The sequence below is a fragment of the Pituophis catenifer genome, unplaced genomic scaffold (genome assembly GCF_029215685.1).
Source record: "Pituophis catenifer annectens isolate HBS135680 unplaced genomic scaffold, rPitCat1.0.hap2 SCAF_6, whole genome shotgun sequence".
Lineage (NCBI taxonomy): Eukaryota > Metazoa > Chordata > Lepidosauria > Squamata > Colubridae > Pituophis > Pituophis catenifer.
The window spans coordinates 73,977,271-73,996,626 of NW_027256886.1; the positions used below are offsets into that span (position 1 = coordinate 73,977,271).

At 42.4% G+C, this 19,356-nt stretch overlaps 2 protein-coding genes across 3 annotated transcripts in view; one reads left to right on the plus strand and one right to left on the minus strand.

The window, feature by feature from the left end:
- The window catches only part of ANAPC16 (anaphase promoting complex subunit 16), a 33,595-nt gene extending 23,294 nt beyond the window's left edge, over positions 1-10,301 (minus strand). Inside the window, exon 1 of the mRNA XM_070945403.1 lies at positions 10,117-10,301. The gene's annotated coding sequence lies outside the window, so the exon portion shown is untranslated. The remainder of the gene's footprint in view (positions 1-10,116) is intronic.
- A 137-nt stretch (positions 10,302-10,438) lies between these two features.
- Positions 10,439-19,356, plus strand: part of ASCC1 (activating signal cointegrator 1 complex subunit 1) — a 129,104-nt gene continuing 120,186 nt past the window's right edge. Inside the window, exons 1-2 of one of the 2 annotated variants that reach the window (XM_070945284.1) lie at positions 10,439-10,613; positions 16,638-16,776. In XM_070945284.1, coding sequence (XP_070801385.1) covers positions 16,668-16,776 — 109 coding nt within the window. In that variant the 5' untranslated portion in view covers positions 10,439-10,613; positions 16,638-16,667. Of the gene's footprint in view, positions 10,614-10,846; positions 10,917-16,637; positions 16,777-19,356 lie in introns of those variants that run through there. The other variant, XM_070945283.1, reaches the window with a different exon arrangement.

Consider the following 19,356-nt stretch of genomic DNA (forward strand, 5'->3'; position numbering starts at 1 on the left):
GCCTGGAATGGGTCTAAAACGGAGTGTGTGAAGGCCAAAAACGCAACGCACGGAGGCCAAAAATGCGACATGTGGAGGCGGCAATAGGCTCTGGCGATCCCCGCAGCCTGGAACAGCTGATTGGTGCTATTCTGGGAGGCCAATCCAACTGCAAATCAACTGTTCGTGCTAAATCTGGCTGCGATAACATGTTTGCTGTTAGGACGCTACCAGATGAACACTAATCAATGCTGGTAGGCAGAGGCAGAATTTTTTTTTCTTGTTTCCTCCCCAAAAACTAATGTGCGTCTTATACTCCGAAGTGTCTTATACTCTGAAAAATACACCACTTATGGGGCTGCCACAAAAAAGAAGGGGATTCACTTATTCGCCAAAGCACCAGAAAGCGGGACAAAAAGTGGTGGGTCAAAGCTTATCAAATAGAGCTAAAACTAAGGAGGAATTTTGTGCTAGTGAGAACAATTAATCAATAGAAGAGCTTGACCCCCGGAGCTGTGGGTGTTCCATCGCTGGAGGTTTTCAAGAACAGACTAGACAACCATTTGACTGGGATGATATTAGGTCTCCTGCCTTGAGCAGGGGGTTGGACTAGAAGACCTCCAAAGGTCCCTTCCAGCCCCTCAATTCTATGAATAATACGGTCGTAAGGTTGTAAGGAACACAGTGGCTCAATGGCTAAGACGCTGAGCTTGTCGATAGAAAGGTTGGCAGTTCGGTGGTTCGACTCCCTAGTACCGCGTAACAGGATGTGCTCCCATGACTTGTCTCACCTTCTGCCAACCTAGCAGTTCAAAAGCACGTAAAAAATGCAAGTAGAAAATAGGGACCAGCTTTGGTGGGAAGGTAACAGTGTTCTGTGCGCCTTTGGCGTTTAGTCATGCTGGCCACATGGCCACAGAGATGTCTTTGGACAGTGCTGGCTCTTCGGCTTTGAAATGGAGATGAGCACCACCCCCTAGACTCGGGAGCGAGTAGCACATATGTGCGAGGGGAACCTTTACCTTTACCTTTAAGGCAAATCCGGCTTCCCCTATTGACTACTTGTTGGAAGCCGGCTGGGAAGCTCACAAATGGCAATCACATGACTCAGGATGTGGCAACCATCATACAGCACCTTTTCAGAGGCTGTGATAACTATAAACGGTTGGTAAACAACTAGTCACAAGTTGAGAACTACCTGCATCCCTTGTGAAAATGAACAGTTGTCCTTCATCCCTTCAACTGGTGCCCTTGCAGAACTACAAAATTACTGTCATTCTTCTCAAGTAAAAAGGTGGCAAAAGAACTGTTCAAGTATTACAAATCCCTGGGCCCCATCATAATTCTATTAAAAGGCAAACAAAGTCTTTGTCACATTATTTCAAAGTTAGAATTAATAAAACCTTTAGGCTATTTACCGAATATGATTGCATTGCTCTCACAACTGAAATAGAATTTTCAGTTGTTAATAAAGGCATAAAGGTAAAGGTAAAGATTCCCCTTGCAAATCATATATGCTAGTCGTTCCCGACTCTAGGGGGCAGTGCTCATCTCTGTTTCAAAGCCGAAGAGCCAGCGCTGTCCAAAGACGTCTCCGCGGTCATGTGGCCGGCATGACTAAACACCAAAGGCGCATGGAACACTGTTACCTTCCCACCAAAAGTGGTCCCTATTTTTTCTACTTGCATTTTTTACATGCTTCTGAACTACTAGGTTGGCAGAAGATGGAACAAGTAACGGGAGCTCATCCCGTTACGCAGCGCTAGAGATTTGAACTGATGAACTGCCGACCTTTCGATCGACAAGCTCAGCATGTTGGCCACTGATATATATAGTATATAGGCATACCATGCAGCTATTGCCTTCTGTTAATTTGCTGAAAATCTATTACAGTCATTACTAAATCCATGTTCAACAGTATTTTCTTTTTTCATTATAAAATCCCACACTGTTTTTTTCACAGGTGCGCTAACTAATCAATGGCCCAGCATGGCATCCCACTGTTCATTAAGAGGAAATGCACCTTTTCCTCACTACACGGACCACCAAGACTTAAGATTTAAAGCACTAGACTACATCAAGCCTTTGGAGTGGTGTGGTGGCCTAGAGGTGGAGCTCTCGCCTCACAATCAGGAGGCTGTGAGTTCGATCCTAGGTAGAGGCAGATGTTTCTCTCTCTGGGCACAATGAGAATATATCTGCTGAACAAAACTCTGCATTGGTGACAGGAAGGGCATCTGGCCAGTAAACACTCAACTCCATTCAGTTGACCAGACTCTACCCCGCAAGGGATTATGGGGTCTTTAAAAGAAGATGACTGCATCATCTTCGCGGACCCCCTATGATTGAGAACCATGTTCTAAAAGCTTGTTAGGGAGAGAAAATTAAGAAAACAATTAAATTAAGAAAATGATTTTTGAACTTGTATTAATTGCTCTAGCAAAAGCCAGAAAAATTATTCACATGAAAGTATACAGAATCCATTGGATTTTTTAATAAAAAGGACAAAAATAAGAAACTAAGACGAAAACTTTAGTGTCTCTATTATAACAGGAGACCTGCCATCAATAAAACTGATCTACTGATTCTAAAACACACACACACACACACACACACACACACACACAAAGAGGAACAGATCGAGCTGCCTTCCCAAGCGCAAAGAACATCCATCTTTTGAGATTATTAGCATGCAAATACACTTTCTCTACAACTTGAACAGTTGGGAATCCAAACTTTTGTATCAAACCTGCTTATGAACACAACCTCAAAACTGGAATGTGCTTACATTGTTAAATTGGCAACGCTAGTTTGGTCTGGTCGGTTAAGGCAGCAGGCTAGAAACCAGGAGACTGGGAATTCTAGTCCTGCCTTAGGCATGAAAGCCATGGCGCCTTGGGCCAGTCACTCTCTCTCAGCCCAACCTACCTGTTGGGTCTGAAATGCATGAATATATAAGTACTTAAATAAAAATGAGCGATACACACATAATTATTTATAATTATTAGTTAAATCAAGCATTTTCTGCTCAGGATTTAGCTTCTCTAATGTTGATAGACAGCGATTGGTTCCTGTCCCAAGCTGCTATAGATATGATATGCAGTACAGTACCATGAGAAATAAAGAAGAAAACATTAATACGAACTTTTTCCAAGTAACAAAAAGAAGCAGAACCAACTTCAAAAGAGTCAACAGAGGAAGTGCTGTGGGTTATTTTGTACATTTCTTGCTATGTTTATCAAAACACCAGCTACAGTACTTCGTTACACTACCTCTTCAATCTCTGTGCAAAATGCTTCATGGCCTCGGCAGGGATTTCTGACTGAAGAACATGCCTCCAATTAATAGATGCCACCACCAAGGTGTGTGTGTGTGTGTGTGTGTGTGTGTGTGTGTGTGTGTGTGTGTGTGTGTCTTTCCAGCATTACTGAACAAGCCAGGCCCATGTGCATATTGACATCTTTGTGGGGTCACAATAGCAAAAGGATCAACTGTATGCTGACTAGTTATACGGTAGGCAGTGAGATCAGTGGTGGGATTCAAATTTTTTTACTACCGGTTCTGTGGGTGTGGCTTGGTGGGCATGGCATGGCTTGGTGGGCCTGGCACGGGAAGGATACTACAAAATCTCCATTCCCACCCCACTCTGGGGGAAGGTTACTGCAAAATCCCCATTTCTTCCCGATCAGCTGGGACTTGGGAGGCAAAGAATAGATGAGGGCGGGGCCAGTCAGAATTTTTACTACCGGTTCTCCAAACTACTCAAAATTTCCACTAAAGGTTCTCCAGAACCTGCTGAAACCCACCTCTGAGTGAGATCCAGTACTGTGCCCATGTACTTCACTATCTCATTATAAATATTTTCACCCAACAGATTTAGATTTCTAAGAAAAGTAATTCCGGTGGTTTGGGATTAGGCCTTGCAGAATCGTTTGTAATTTTGTCAGAACGTAGTTAAAAGGTATAAAGGTATAATTACTGTACTCTGCTGCTTTAAGAGCAAATGTTCTCACCCGTGCTCATTGTTTTTGCCTAATTTGAGACTATGGGTTTAGAACAATTGGGATAGATCCTCATTACAGATCCTGTAATGAAATGACTAGCAAAGGCATCAAAGGCTAAGAAACCATGAACATTTGGCACAGTTGCCAGCAAAAGGATGTTTCCTTTCTTCCAGCTTCAGTGTCTTCTCCAAATCCTTCAGAATTTAGTCATTGCCTCCAGAGGTTGTGGGTGCTTCTTCACTGGAGGTTTTTAAGAAGAGATTGGACAGCCATTCGTCCATAATAGTATAAGGCCACCATCGAGAACCTATGGCATGCGTGCCACAGGTGGCACATGGAGTCATATCGGTGAGCACGCGAGCGTTGCCCTAGCTCAGCTCTGGAGGGCCTCTGAGGGAGTGGGGAAAGACATTTTTGCCCTCCCCAAGCTCCAAGAAAGCCTCTGGAGCCTGGGGAGGGCAAAAAACGGGCCTACTGGGCCCACCATGCCATCATGTGCCAAAAGTGAGGGGAGCACGGGGGTGTCACACATATATACACAGAGGGGTGGGGCGCATTGAATTATGGGTGTGGGCACGCGCGCATGTGACCCCTCCCCCCATGCTCTACCCGCTTTTGGCACACAATGAATGGCAAAAAGGTTAGCCATCACTGGTATAGGGTCTCCTGCTTGAGCAGGGGGTTGGACTAGAAGACCTCCAAGGTCCCTTCCAACTCCATTGTTCCTCTTCAAATGATTGGAGGAGAGGCATTTCCAGGCTACAGTGAATACATCTCACTTAGTAGCAGGAAGGTGTTCAAAGAACAATACTTAGTGTGACCAGTTTTCCATAATAATATAATTCTGGGAAACTGGTCACACTAATTATTGTACTTTGAAGATCTTCCTGCTACTAAGTAAGATGTAAATTCTCATTCTCTCTCTCTCTCGATATGTAGATATATCTATATCTACCTACCTACCTGTATATGTATATGTCTGTCTGTCTGCCTCTCCCCTCCCATGTTGATTTGTGTAAATTTACCTGTTTATTCACATTTAACTGTAACTTGTTTTTCTCCTAGGCAAACTTACTGAAACAAACCAAAATCTACCACAGTCTGTTTTGGCGTCTAGCCATTCTCCTCAAAAATCATAAAAGGTGAAAGAATTGCTCTTCTTGACTATTCGCTTAACAAGTATTTCCTGTAGAATGATTTTTTAAAAAAATAAATACGTTTGTTTTTTAAGAAGAAATGGTAGAATTCAGCATAGTATGATTATAGCTGACTCCCACAATAAGCAGCGTTTACAGAGATGTCAATTCCATTTGTCTTCTCTCATCTGTCCAAATATTATTCATAACGAGAAATTTTGTTTTACAGGCAGTACATAATAAATTCTATAAGAAAGCCAATATTGTTAAAATAAATGGCTCTATTTACCAAACGGCTGAAAGTCTGTACCTGCTGGATTTTTCCCCTGTTCCATTCTATTATGTTGTCTGCACAATATTTCTTTGTATGTCAGCTCATCATCTGCTTCACTGGTTTTGTAATTGCAAACTGTAAAGACTGTTCCACCTTTTTCTTCCCAACCAAGGATCTTGTCTAGCAGGGTCCATGAGAATGTATTCATCTCACTGAGGTATCCACCCCCTCCTCACCATTTCTCTGAGTAAGCAATACAGCTGCCTTGGAGAGAATACATAAATTTCTAAAACCAAGTTGCTTTTGCTGTCTATGGGAAGCGAACTGATCTGCAGGCTCATGAAATACGTGAATTTTCAACCAGCTTTTCTTTCAGGTTTTTCATTTGGATGCCACCGTCTGTCATACAAACAGTTTCATTCTATAACTTCTGTTGTGTTGCTGAACAGAGAAAATTGGCTATGCAGGAAACGGAGCCAGATTTCACCCAAGAGGTGATTCAAATACCGGTACATAAAAATCACCTTTGCAAATTTCTTCATTAAATTTGCAGTCCTGGTGTTTTTTCACCATCAGCACAAATTTGAGGCTTTTTGTTTGAATACAATTATCAACATTGGAGGCAAAACTGACAGTTTTAAAGAGAAGAATCTATCTAATTTGATCTCTACTTGGAAACCACTTCTGGGCTTTGTATTCCAAACTGAAAAAAAAATGAAACTCTTGATTTTAGGTTTCGAAAACTAGAATGATTGTGTTGTGACAGAAATGGTTTGGAAGATTTAGAAATGTAATGAAAAGACTGAAGTTATAACTTTTTTTGTATTCTATGGCACCGAAAATGTCAGAAGTCACACCTTGTTTTCTTCTTCCTTTCTTTCTGAAGCTCTCTTAACTTTCATATCTTCTGTTTCTGATTGTATTTTATCTTATACAAGAAGTAGGGGTGGGATTCAGCCGGTTCGGACCGGTTCGGGTGAACTGGATGTTAATTTTAATTTGGTTCGCCGAACCGGTAGTTGCAAGGACTGGCTGATCCCACCCCTCCCAGGAATCTCCACACTTTGGATGCCAGGTAAGTGCAGGCCCCGCGCAGAGACTCTGGGAGGGCAAAAAACAGGCCTACTGGAAGTACCGGAAGTCTGGAAATGGGCCTGTTTCTGGCCTCCGGACCCCAGGGGAGGCCGTTTTTGCCCTCCTGGAGGCTCAAGAAAAGCCTCCGGAACCTGGGGAGGGCGAAAAACGGGCCTACCGGAAGTACTGCAAGTCTGGAAATGGGCCCGTTTCTGGTCTCCAGAGCCCAGGGGAGGACATTTTCGCCCTCCCATAGACTTGAGAAAAGCCTCCGGAATCTGGGGAGGGCGAAAATGCCCCCCCCCCACCATGGTGCAGGAAGCTGACTAGGCCACGCCCCCATGGTCACGTCCACAAAGCAACCAGGCAGACAACCGGTTGCTAACATTTTTCAATCCCACCCGTTACAGGTAGCCCACGATTTACAACCACAATTGAGCCCAACGTTTCTGTTGTTAAGTGAAACATTTGTTAAGTGAGTTTGCCCCACTTTACGACTTTTCTTGCCACAATTAAGTGACTCACTGAAGTCATTAAGTTAGTAACAAAGTGAAGTGAATCTGGATTCCCCATTGACTTCGCTTTGTCAGAAGGTAATAGGTGATCACATGACCCCAGGATCTTCATAAATATAAATCAATTCCCAAGCATCTGAATTTTGATTATGTGACCATGAGGATGCTACAAGGGTCATAAGTGTGAAAAACAGTCATAAATCACTTTTTTTAAATCCCATTGTAACTTCGAACAGTCACTAAATAAACTGTTGTAAGTCGAGGACTACCTGTAATTAAATTTAATCAAGTATTTAAAAACCATCAACATTTCACTTGCCACTGTAAATAATATGTTTGGTAGGTCTCCATTGAATGAACGGGTCTAGGAAGATCTTACTTTTTGCTTAACAAACTGCACTGCAGAATGTACCAATATTCTGAATTCAGTGTATTCTTGACTACAGTTTAAACATTTAAACCATTTTGCCCAGATAGGTATCTATCAAGAAAGTTCAATTTCCCGATGCAGGTTCTAAGATATTACAGTGCCTGAACAGATGCATGGATTGTGAACCCGGAAATGATTGCTACTCAGAACATTTGGCATTCACACAAGGCTAGACTTCTGCAATTTCTGTTGTTGCCACTTGCTGGCAAGATCAGGTTTGTGGGAATTGGAATATGTTTCTGGTTAGTTAGGGGATGTGCCTGGTTCCTAAACTATTGGTAACTTTAGTAGACTAGAACTGGAATGTCTAATCATCCTTAGAGTAACAGAGCTTTATCATTCAACTACCTTATTTTGGTATTCAACATCACTGTGGGAACTCAGTATTGGATCGGGTGGATCTTTGATCCAATCAAGCAAAGCTCTTATTTATTAAGAAGATGTAACACTCGGGAATCAAAGCAGAAAAAAATACAGTATTCTGGAGTAAGCCTGTAAGTGCATGTCTCACCTGTCAGTGCCAAGGAAAAATACATGCATGAGTTAAAAAAGGCATCAACAGGATACAATATACTGATTTGAAATCGGGAAGGACACCATTGGCACTTCCTTATCTTAAAATGCATGTTTTCTTGGTTCTGCATAGCCACCAGACTGTGGATCATCTTTGCTTTGGCTCAAAAGTCATGCTTATTCCAATATATTCTAAGTTTTTCTAGGTCAACCATACCTGACTTCCAGTATAAGAATATGCAACATGTTGGTTCCAAATATTGAATTTCTTCTTCCATCAGTCCTAACAAGCGTAGCCAATGATGATAGAATTTGAAATTCAACATTTGGTCAATAAATTACCACCAATTCTAATGTTAACAGCAGCTCTTGTATTTTCATCCAACTTTATTAAAACGAGTGTCAACGCAATGTGGTGGCTAATATATTCAGTCGGCACTGGGGAGACCCTGGTTCAAATCCACTCTCTGTTATTATAGGTAAACTTGGGCCTGTCATTATCTCTGAGCCACCTTTTAGCAGGGTTTACATGTGAAGGGGTACAGATCTTCTCTTATACTTAAATAGAAGTGGATGTAAAGTGCATTCAGACACTGTTAAAAAAAAATACTACCGTATATGAAATTACTTTCCCAAATTGCATACAGGTAGGTTAATCTGCATCCCGTTCATAATTTAGTCAACATAATTTCTCCCGCTACTTTCACCGAAGTATTTTCCAAAGCAGAGGCACAAGGCAGCAACCAAAGAGCCCACCAAAACTTTTTAACCAAGGAGGCAAAAAGATCTGAAAGGTAGGAAAACATGCAAACAGCAGGGAAAAAATAGGAAGATTAAAAAAAATCCCTCCAATCTAACCTGTTGGGGGCAATATATGCTGACTCTGTAAACCGCTTAGAGAGGGCTGCAAAGCCCTGTGAAGCAGTATATAAGTCTAAGTACTATTGCTTGGGAAGGAAGGAAAGAAGGAAGGAAGGAAGGGAGGGAGGGAGGGAGGGAGGGAGGAAGGAAGGTGCATGCACTGGTTAAAGTACAGTATTATAGGCTAATTCTGCTGACTGCCAGCAGATCTATCCCAACCGGTTGACTCAGCATTCCATCCTTCCGAGGTGGGTAAAATGAGGACCCAGATTGTTGGGGGCAAGAGGCTGACTCTGTAAACCGCTTAGAGAGGGCTGCAAAGTCCTGTGAAGCGGTATATAAGTCTAAGTGCTATTACTTAGGAAGGAAGGAAAGAAGGAAGGAAGGAAGAAAGGAAGGGAGGGAGGGAGGAAGGTTGGTGCACTGGTTAAAGTACAGTATTACAGGCTAATTCTCCTGACTGCCAGCAGTTCGATCCGGACCAGCTCAAGGTTGACTCAGCCTTCCATCCTTCCGAGGTGGGTAAAATGAGGACCCAGATTGTTGGGGGCAAGAGGCTGACTCTGTAAACCGCTTCGAGAAGGCTGTAAAGCACTGGTATATAAGTCTTAAGTGCTACTGCTATTATGTTAGGAAAAGCCAAAAAAAAAAAAGTGTTTGCAAACCTAGTAAAATAATGCCACTGGTCATTTGCACTTTTGCAAGGGTAGTGGAGGAGAGGCAAACCCCAACCCTCCCACCTGCATCACACCAGCCAACAACACACATTTGTCTGAAAGGGTATAAAGGGTTTCTTGCCTAAGCAGGGGGTTGGACTAGAACAGGGGTGGGCAAATATGGCCCCTTTATGACCTGTGGACTTCAACTCCCAGAATTCCTGAGCCAGCTTGGCTGTCTCAGGAATTCTGGGAGTTGAAGTCCACAAGTTGTAAAAGGGCCACAGTTTTGCCCACCCCTGGACTAGAACAGGGGTCTCCAACCTTGGCCACTTTTAAGACTTGTGGACTTCAACTCCCAGAATTCCTCAGCCAGCATGGCTGGCTGAGGAATTCTGGGAATTGAAGTCCACAAGTCTTAAAGTGGCCAAGGTTGGGATTAGAAGACCTCTAAGGTCCCTTCCAACTCTGTTATTCTATTCTATTGTATTCTACCCGCTGATGTGCATCCGCTGCTCAAAGGCCAGGAACCCCCGCCGAACAAAGCAGCCGCTTCTGTTTTTGTTTTTGTTTTGCAGCTGCTGCATCGCCTAACCAAGAAGAAGAGGCAAAGAAAAGAAAGGAAAGATTCGGGAGGGGGGAGGGGGCAACAAGACAGAGCTTGTTATGGTTACCAGGCGTCCAGACTATCCAGGATGATCCCGTCCTCCTCCGGGCCGGTAGGGATGAAGAAATCTCGCGATACTTAGGTAGGTCTAAACAAGAGAAGGCGGGCGACTCATAGACGGAAGCCATTCAAATCCCGACAGGAGGCAGCTCGCGAGTGACGCAGTCGCCACCCACCGGGCCGAAGCCGAGAGGCGGTAAGCTTCGGTCATAAAAGCGCGCCCTGATCTGCTGCCTCCTGATTGGTGCGTCAGAAAAAGGGCGTGGCCTAAAAGCCTATAAATAGAGGGGCCCCTACAGAGGCACGGTTTGTTGCAGGGGAAGGGCGAGGGTCGCTTTGGTTCCTGCTTTGCGGCAGAGGCTGATTTCTCCTCTCAAAACACCAATTTAGTGGAAGAGAATTTTCTCACCACGAGCCCTAATCGAAGCAGCCAGTACCGCAGAGGAATTTTGATTCTGTGTCCCAAACACTAGCTTGGCTGCCAGGATTTCCCGGGTCCCGACGGTAAAAACACCCTTTTCACTTGTACAGATAGATCCCCAGACCACAAACACGGGTTAAGATCGCGGTCGTCTGAATCGGGCGCTCGGTTTTGCCATCCCGAGTCTTTTACTAACATACTTGGTTGCATTGACATTCTGCCCCTCCTCTCCCTTCCACGCCCCAATCAGCAGGGCGAAGGGCTGATTTGCCATTGAAAAAGCGCCGCCGTTGCTCCGGTTTGCTCCATCCGGAGTGGGATCCACGTAAATCTGCTGGGTGTGTGTGTGTATGTGTGTGTTAAACATTTAATCCCTCGACTGAGAGGTAAGATCGGGACGGACTGGAGTGGCTTAAATTGCAATGCGGTGTGAGTTTAGGGATCCACCAGATTTGGTGGCTTTCCCTCCGTGGGGAAAAGATATTCTGAGCATACTTGTACCACCAGCTGCCCATCCTAAGGATGGAAAAAAGATCTGAGTAAGAGACGTGGGCATGGGTGAAATAAATTCACCCCCAATGGTGTCCCCGGAATGATCCTGGTCCATCCTTACAGGATAATGGGGAAAGAGGGCTGACTTTCCTATTACCAAATTCTTGGGTCACTTTTTCCCCGTTCTTTATTTCGATGGACTTGATCATTGGCTAAAGCTAGACTAGAGCAGTGATGACCAACCGGTGGTCTGTGGACCACTGGTGGTCTGTGAGAAAATTTTGGTGGTCCGCAGAAAAATTATATATTGCACTAAGGGATGTGGTGGCTCAGTAGCTAAGACGTTGAGCTTGTTGATCAAAAGGTCGGCAGTTCAGTGGTTCGAATCCCTAGTGCTGCTTAATGGGGTGAGCTCCCATGACTTGTCCCAGCTTCTGCCAACCTAACCGTTTGAAAGCACGTAAAAAATGCAAGTAGAAAAATAGGGACCACCTTTGGTGGGAAGGTAACAGCGTTCCGTGTGCCTTTGGCATTTAGTCATACCGGCCACATGACCACGGAGACGTCTTCGGCTTTGGCTTTGAAACGGAGATGAGCACCGCCCCCCTAGAGTCGGGAACGACTAGCACATATGTGCAAGGAGGAACCTTTACCTTTACCTAAATTGCACTAAATACTATTTATCTTTTTTTAAAAAATCATATTAGTGATGCGCGGGATTTAAAATTATGAATTTAGTGGTCCCTGAGGTCCGAAAGGTTGGTGACCCCTGGACTACAGCATTATCTGCTTACTATGCCTCCCCCAAAACCTTACTCCTAAATAATAATGACTTAATTAACTCATTGTTTTGATTAGGACTAAACACTGTCCCAAACTATCCGTACCCCCTCTGGATTTGTACAGCAAACTAATGTAATAATTTGGCTTAAAATCTAGAGCCACTGGATTTTGAGTGGCATATAAATTGAATAAGTTATGGATGGTTGCGCATTCAGTAAATTGTTGTGATTTCAGACTTTTGTTTGAATAATAATGCCTGTTCTTTAGTTGATGTTGGCCTTCATATGCATCTAGTTCTTCCCAAGAACCTAAGATAGGATGTCTTGGCATGGAGATCCAAATACCATGTAATTGACAGATGGAAATGTTGTCAATGCACATACTTTTTTTAGTGCAATATTTTTTGGTATGGCACCCAGTGTGCTGATAACTACCAGAATTAAATTATTATTATTGTTATGGTTAGTAGTACAGTAAGCCAGGCATTTAGACTTGGATTTGGCATTTTTATCCGCCTGTCAAATCTTTCCCAATGACAGGGGATAAGTAGATGTTGTTCTTATTTTTACTAATATGTGGCTGTGTCCCATGCTGTATGAACATAGCCATAAGGAGTTGTAAGGTAGTCCAGACTAGAAACATACCCAGATGAACTACCGTATTTTTCAGAGTATAAGACGCACCGGAGTATAAGACACACCTTAGTTTTTGGGGAAGAAAATAAGAAAAAAGCTGATTGGCGGGTGGATGGTCCGGGAATACCCGCAATCAGCTGTTCCCAGAGGTGAATTTTAGCAAGAGGTTCCTTGATTGTGAGCTCTGTGCCTTGTTTTTTTTTTTTCAGCCTCTGAAAGCCTCCGAAACAGGCTTTTTTTTCTGAAGCTTCTTTTTGAGGCTTTTTTCAGCCTCTGAAACCTCCATTTGAGAGGCTGGGCGGGGCTACACTCGGAGTATAAGATGCACCGAGATTTTCACCCTCTTTTTGGAGGGGAAAAGATGTGTCTTATACTCCAAAAAATATGGTGGTTCTACTTTATTATAAGTTACAGTAAAAGAATCTTGCAAGTCTCAAAGTAGATTTCTCCCCCTCTCCTATACAGCCCAAGACAATGGGGAAAGTTCTTGCTGAGATGTTTACCATGTCCGGTTTTGTGAAGGGATAAACTGCCTCTTATCTAGCCTAATCCTCTGGCTGTGGTTCTCCCCTTCCCAAGGTTATTTCCACAAACCATTACAGCAGTCTTTAAGGAGACTGGATAGCTCTGCAGACAAGGCACTGTAATTTAACACCAGCTGTCTGCAATTAAAGTAAGTTCGAATCTTGCCAGGCTCAAGGTTGACTCAGCCTTCCATCCTTTCTAAGGTAGGTAAATTGAGGACCCAGTTTGTGGGGGCAATAAGCTGACTTTGTATAAAATTTACAAAAGTATGAAGGCTATTGCTTAACGCATTGTAAGCCGCCCTGAGTCTCCGGAGAAGGGCGGCATATAAATCAAATTTAAAAAAAACAAAAAACTCCTCTCTTTTTAAGAAGTTTTAAAGTGGTAAAAACAGGATAATTGCTTATTACTAAAACTCTGATTTCTGCTACTTCTAACCGGGCAAAATGATGCACCATAGGGCAAGTTACTTTAGAACCAAAGTACTTCCAATGGGCTAACTTATATCCAAAATCCAGGATCCATGACTCCTGTGGAATTGAAATCTGACAAATTTTATAAAACATTTAATGACATAAGCATTATCATAAAGCAGTTTATGACATAATGCAAAATGTTGTAAAATATTTCCTGGGCTGATGTTTGGTTGCTATACAGTTAAGCACAGGCTAAACAGTTTTATGACATAATACAAAATGTCACAAAACAATTCCTGTGCTGATGTTTGACTACAGCTCAACATGGGCTATTTTCATACCAGCTTTTCCAGTGAAGGCAGTACAGCAGATACTCTCTCATTTTTAAAGACCTTGAAGAATCTGGTAAAGAAATATCTCTGAAATGCCCAAGTGGACTTATTTTCTTGTTGATTTGAGACAATGTTCTGCTGCCCATCCAAGCTGCTTCTTCAGTCTGAGTAGGCAGAGAATTCAGTTGCCATGACTCGGATTTCCGAACAATTCTACCTGGAAGACTGAGAATCTCCATCAACATATTGCCACACACTTTGGGAAAGTTGGTGTGGGAATGCCCCTAAGAATTTTAGGAGTTGGCATGTTATACAATTCTCTGCCCACTCAGGATCTCCTGACCGACTAGTTCAGATTGAAGAAATTGCTTGGATGGACAATGAAGCATGGTAAACCAACAAAAAAATAAGTCCAGTTGCCATGACTCAATGCCAGATATCTCTGAAATGTTAACCCAAGTGGGCACAGGTTTTCTAGTTACAGCGTTTTCCCGAAACTACGACCCTGTCTTATTTTTTTTTGAACCCTGAAATAAGTGCTTGGCCTTATTGCCATGCGCTCAAAAGCCCAATTGGGCTTATTATCAGGGGATGTCTTATTTTGGGGAAAGCAGGGTATTAGTCATTTTTGGTTAAGCATCATGCAGGGTGAATGTAACTAACTATAAGATAGACGTTGTAAGGTCTTCTTTTGAGAAAGACAGGAGTAACAACAGAAGAATTGCTTTGGAATATACAGTCCTATGTTTGGTTTCTAAACAATGACTGATTCCTAAATTGCCTCTGGAATCTCAGAAAGCAGAATATAAAAGTAATGACCTCCCTCAGTTATGTTTTTCTAACATGTAAGTACCCAGCAATGCTATTGACTCCATCCATACATGGATATTCTGCTTGGGCAATATTGTTTGTTTGTTTGTTTGTTTGTTTGTTTGTTTATTTATTTATTTATTTATTTATTTATTTTTCAAACTTCTATACCACCCTTCTCCTTTCGGACTCAGGGCGGTGAACAGCCAAGATAAAAAACATTTATACATAAAAGTTAAAAAATAGATTTAAAATAATTAAATAAATTTGGCCCGTAATTTAAAACTTATCAATTAAAATCCATATCAAATTTTAAAACCAACCATAAAATCAGGACAGCCCGGCTAACTGAAAAAAATAGGTTTTTAGGGCCCGACGAAAAGTCCGGAGGTCGGAGATCACTCGTATCTCGGGGGATAGATTGTTCCAAAGGGTAGGTGCCACCACAGAGAAGGCTCTCCCCCTGGAGGTCGCCAGCCGACATTGTCTGGCCGACGGCACCCTGAGGATGCCCTCTCTGTGGGAGCGAACTGGCCGGTGGGAGGCAATCTGTTAAGAGATATATTGAATATTCTGATGTTTTGCAAATGAATTGATATATACCAGGTTTTTGAATTGTGACCCTTATATTGATCCTTCATATTGTTTTTTGGGAAACACAGTCCTTTGTTCAATCTCTTCCCAAAATATATTTTTTTTTTACAAATCATGTTTTGCCCTTCCTTACTAGGCATAACTTTCAAGAAATAATAAGCTCACTATCATCATATTGTCACAATGGATTTGCTATTTTGCAATATGTACAAGACTGTGACTTCAGATTGCTTTTCTCCTATTTCTAATACAATCATCAAACATTTTGCAGTTCTCAGTAATTTAGTAATGGCATTTTGGCTGGCACCACATTTTCTTAGCCTTGCATGAAATATGTGTCTACCGAAATGTCCTATTAAAGAACTATTGGAAAGAAAAGGAACATTATGCTGTTTGGCATCTAAATTAGCCTTCCCTAGTATCCTGCTGGTTTTGGATTTGGAAATTTAAATCTAACATATTTGGAGGTCATCAGGATGGAGAAATCTGCCCTAATATATACTCTCTTTTTATATTTTATTTTTTCTTTATGTACACTGAGTGCATATGCACCAAAGACAAATTCCTTGTGTGTCCAATCACACTTGGCCAATAAAAGAATTCTTTTTTCTCCCTGTGCCACAAATTTTATGTTGTTGAAAGACATAATTTAGACAGCGTTCCATTTTTGTTAAATTTGATCCAGATAACAAGCACCAATAGTTTTAGTTAACCTAGGAAGATAAAGGAGCTGAACAGCTCTGTTTTAAGATTCAGTATGTTTTTGATTGTGATAATGAAGTGAAAATGACATCTTTCTCTGTTTCTGAGGTTGCTAATGCCTGACCAAAGTTGGTACAGTGCTGATCTAATAGAATAACAGTCGGAAGGGACCTTGGAGGTCTTCTATTCCAAACCCCTGCTCAAACAGGAAACCTTATACCAGAGGTGTCAAACTCACGTCGTCACATGATGTATCACAACTTTTCCCCCCTTTGCTAAAACGGGAGTGGGTGTGGCCTGCGTGTGGCGCATCCGTCCCGTAGGCCTCGAGTTTGACACCACTGCTGCCCTATACCATTTCAGACAAATGGTTGGCCAATCTCTTCTTTAAAACTTTCATTGTTGGAGCACCCACAACTTCTGGAGGCAAGTCGTTCTATTGATTAATTGTTCCCACTGTCAAGAAATTTCCCCTTAGTTCTAGGCTGCTTCTCTCCTTGATTAGTTTCCATCCATTGCTTCTTGTCTTGCCGCCTGGTACTTTGGAGAATAGTTTCACTGATTTCTTCTTTGTGGCAGCCCCTTAGATATTGGAGCACTACTATCATGTTACCTCCATGACTCGGGAAAATGTAAATATGTGACAATAGGTATTGGAAGATTAGCTACAAATAACTGGATCCAGGAAGATGTCGTAGTTCAGCTTCCTATTCTCTATAGGCGGCATCTTTGAACTATTTTTGATAATACTGCTGTTAATATTGTGATGAATAAGAAACTAAAGAGATGAGGCAGATTTTATTTTATTTTTCTTTCAGCCAAGTACAGTTATTGGAAGATAAAGAATCATGGAAGTGCTACGGCCAGTACTGATAAGAATTGATGGGCGTGTTTATAGGAAAAATTTTATTCAAGAGCAAGCTCACCAACAGGAAGAAGAGGAAGATTTTAATACAGGTATAATCACTGCTCTACAGGATCACTTCATTTTTGTTTATATTTTGTTTTACCACCCCCCACCCCCAATGGTTTGGCAGAAATTGCTAAGCTGTTCCACTGCTTTATTTTGGTTTCCTAACCTAGACCCTAAACCCAGGCACATTTTCCTCTTTAATATTTCCAATTTTGCCATCTTCTTTGCATCTTTTGTCAACTTCAGATTGAACTAAACCATAAAATGTACCCATTTCCTCTTCTTCTGAATCAGCAGTTAGAGTAAAAACTTGGATAAGAGTCATATGAAAGGCTAATGTCAACGTTCTGAGTAATGCACCCATTGAAAGCAGAACTCTGAGGCAGGCAGATTCCTCTAAGAACATTTTATTAGATACATCATGGCACAGCCAGTGGAAACTGTTCTGTCCCTGTTCCACTCACGCACCCCCACAGACGGCCCGGAGTTAATAAGCCACACGACAAAATTCTTTGAAAATAAAGCTGGCAGCAACCCAGTGGCTAGCTGCCAATTCAGACTTTACTCACACAAAACAAAGATTAGACTGCAAGCATTCCAATAAAACAGGCAGAGTTTCAACAATACAAGGATTAATCCAAATGCAGTCCGATAAAGCAGGCAAAGTCCAGTAACGCAGAGATCATGGATTATTTCTAGTTTTTGCTCGTCACAAACTGAACCGGCCACCACACCCACATTTATACCCTGTGGGATGTGGTCCAGTGACTCAGCTAATCTCTGGCACGCCTTCCCCTCTGCTGCGCACGCTTCTCCCTGCGCCTCTGGCGAGGGTCCAGCCAGCACTTATCTCCTTCGTCGCTATCCACCTGTGGCTGCGGGGACGTGCTTGGCTGTGAGCCTATCTTTTGGCCTTCGGTGTCCTCCGGAGGCATTGCCAGAGAGGAGGGTCCTGGAGAGGGAGGCCTTGCCAACTCCTCTTCCTCACTCTCAGAGTCTGCATCTGTCGATAGCCCAGGCTCAGGCAATGGAGCCACAACAGAAACCAACTCTGAAGGTTCCCATGCCAATTATTTCTTCATTACAAACACAAATTTCCGACTATCAAAATGATGCCTGTGCATGTGGCTATCACCAGATGGAGTATGCAGAAATCAGATTGACTATCTTAGAGGTTCAAGGAGGTAGAAAAGTCCAAATTTAGAAGGAAATCCAGTTTAGAATTGGAATGCCAAAGGATGCCAATGGATAGATAGTAACTTATTCAAAGAAGATCAAACGAAAATGGAAGGGGTGGAGTGAAATTCTGGGCAATAAAGGTGTTAATATCTAAAATACGTTAAGAAAATATTGGTCAAGCCCCAGAGAAATCGGGAGATCCAGGCAGTTCAAATAGATAGAAAGATTTATTGCAGGCTTAAGCTCTCTACAAGAAGTTGAACTACTGACGGTCAAAGAAATTTGGCCGCGAGTAGTTCAGGAATTCCAGGTCGGCGGGACTTAGATCTCTTGTGACCTTGAAGGGACTCATGACTGATGACGCGTTTGACCCCTCCCTCAGGCTCAGCCTGGTCATCTCCTACAATACTCCATGCTTACAAGAACCTTTGGTAGTAGAAAATGAGGTTATATCAGCACTGCATTCATTACCAAATCAAAAGACTTCATGAATTGATGGAACATCTTAAGGAGATGACAGATAAGAGAAGAATCAATAAAATTTCTATCTAAACTATGGTAGCAAATCCGGAAAAATGACATAAAGGCCAAGAGATTGTTCACTCTACATATCAATACCAAAGGAGGGATGTAAGAGAGAGAATGCGAACTCTCCCAACAGTATACTTAATTTCACATGCTGGCAGAATATTAAAATAAGGATTATTAACCTTGTCTATTATTTATTTATTTTATTTCAAGACTACCGCCAACATTCTGTAAATTGTCAAGTGCTTTTGAAATACATTATATGTAAGGAAAAGTTATTTCCCCTCAACTTATCTGCTGAATTGCTATTGAATTAACGTAATTCAGTTTTCACAAATGCAGTTTGGAAGATGATTTTTTTTTTCTGGTTGGTAGAAAAGAATAATTGCTGTGTTTTCTTTTTCAGCTGAGAATATTGGCTATGACAATGAGAATCACTTTCCTTCCAACCGTCAGCTTTCAGAGACTGCATCTGTATCCTCTCTTCTTTTATGCTTTCTTAAATAGACATTTGCATCTGTGGCAGAATCCACTGAAAAGTTTCCCACAGAGTTATTTTGCAGCTTGTATTCGAAAGCAGATTAAAACAAAACACTGTTTGATTCACTACAGCAGCTGCTTATTGAAATGCCTGCAAGACTAAAATGTCAGTGTGATGGTTTTAAAAAGAGGTCCACGAAACAAAGCTGATAGAAGTTCCCTCTATCCCAGGGGTGTCAAACTGGATTTCTTTGAGGGCGGGATCAGCATTTTAGTTCTCTGTGGGCTGGCCGGGGTACGTGGGGAGATAGGACAGACGCCTCCTGCAGCACCCTGCCAGCCAAAACGGGGCATGGGGGGGCACGCGAGGCTCCCGCGTGCCCTATTTTTGGCCTGGATGGCCTCCTGCAGCACCCTGCCAGCCAAAATGGGGCATG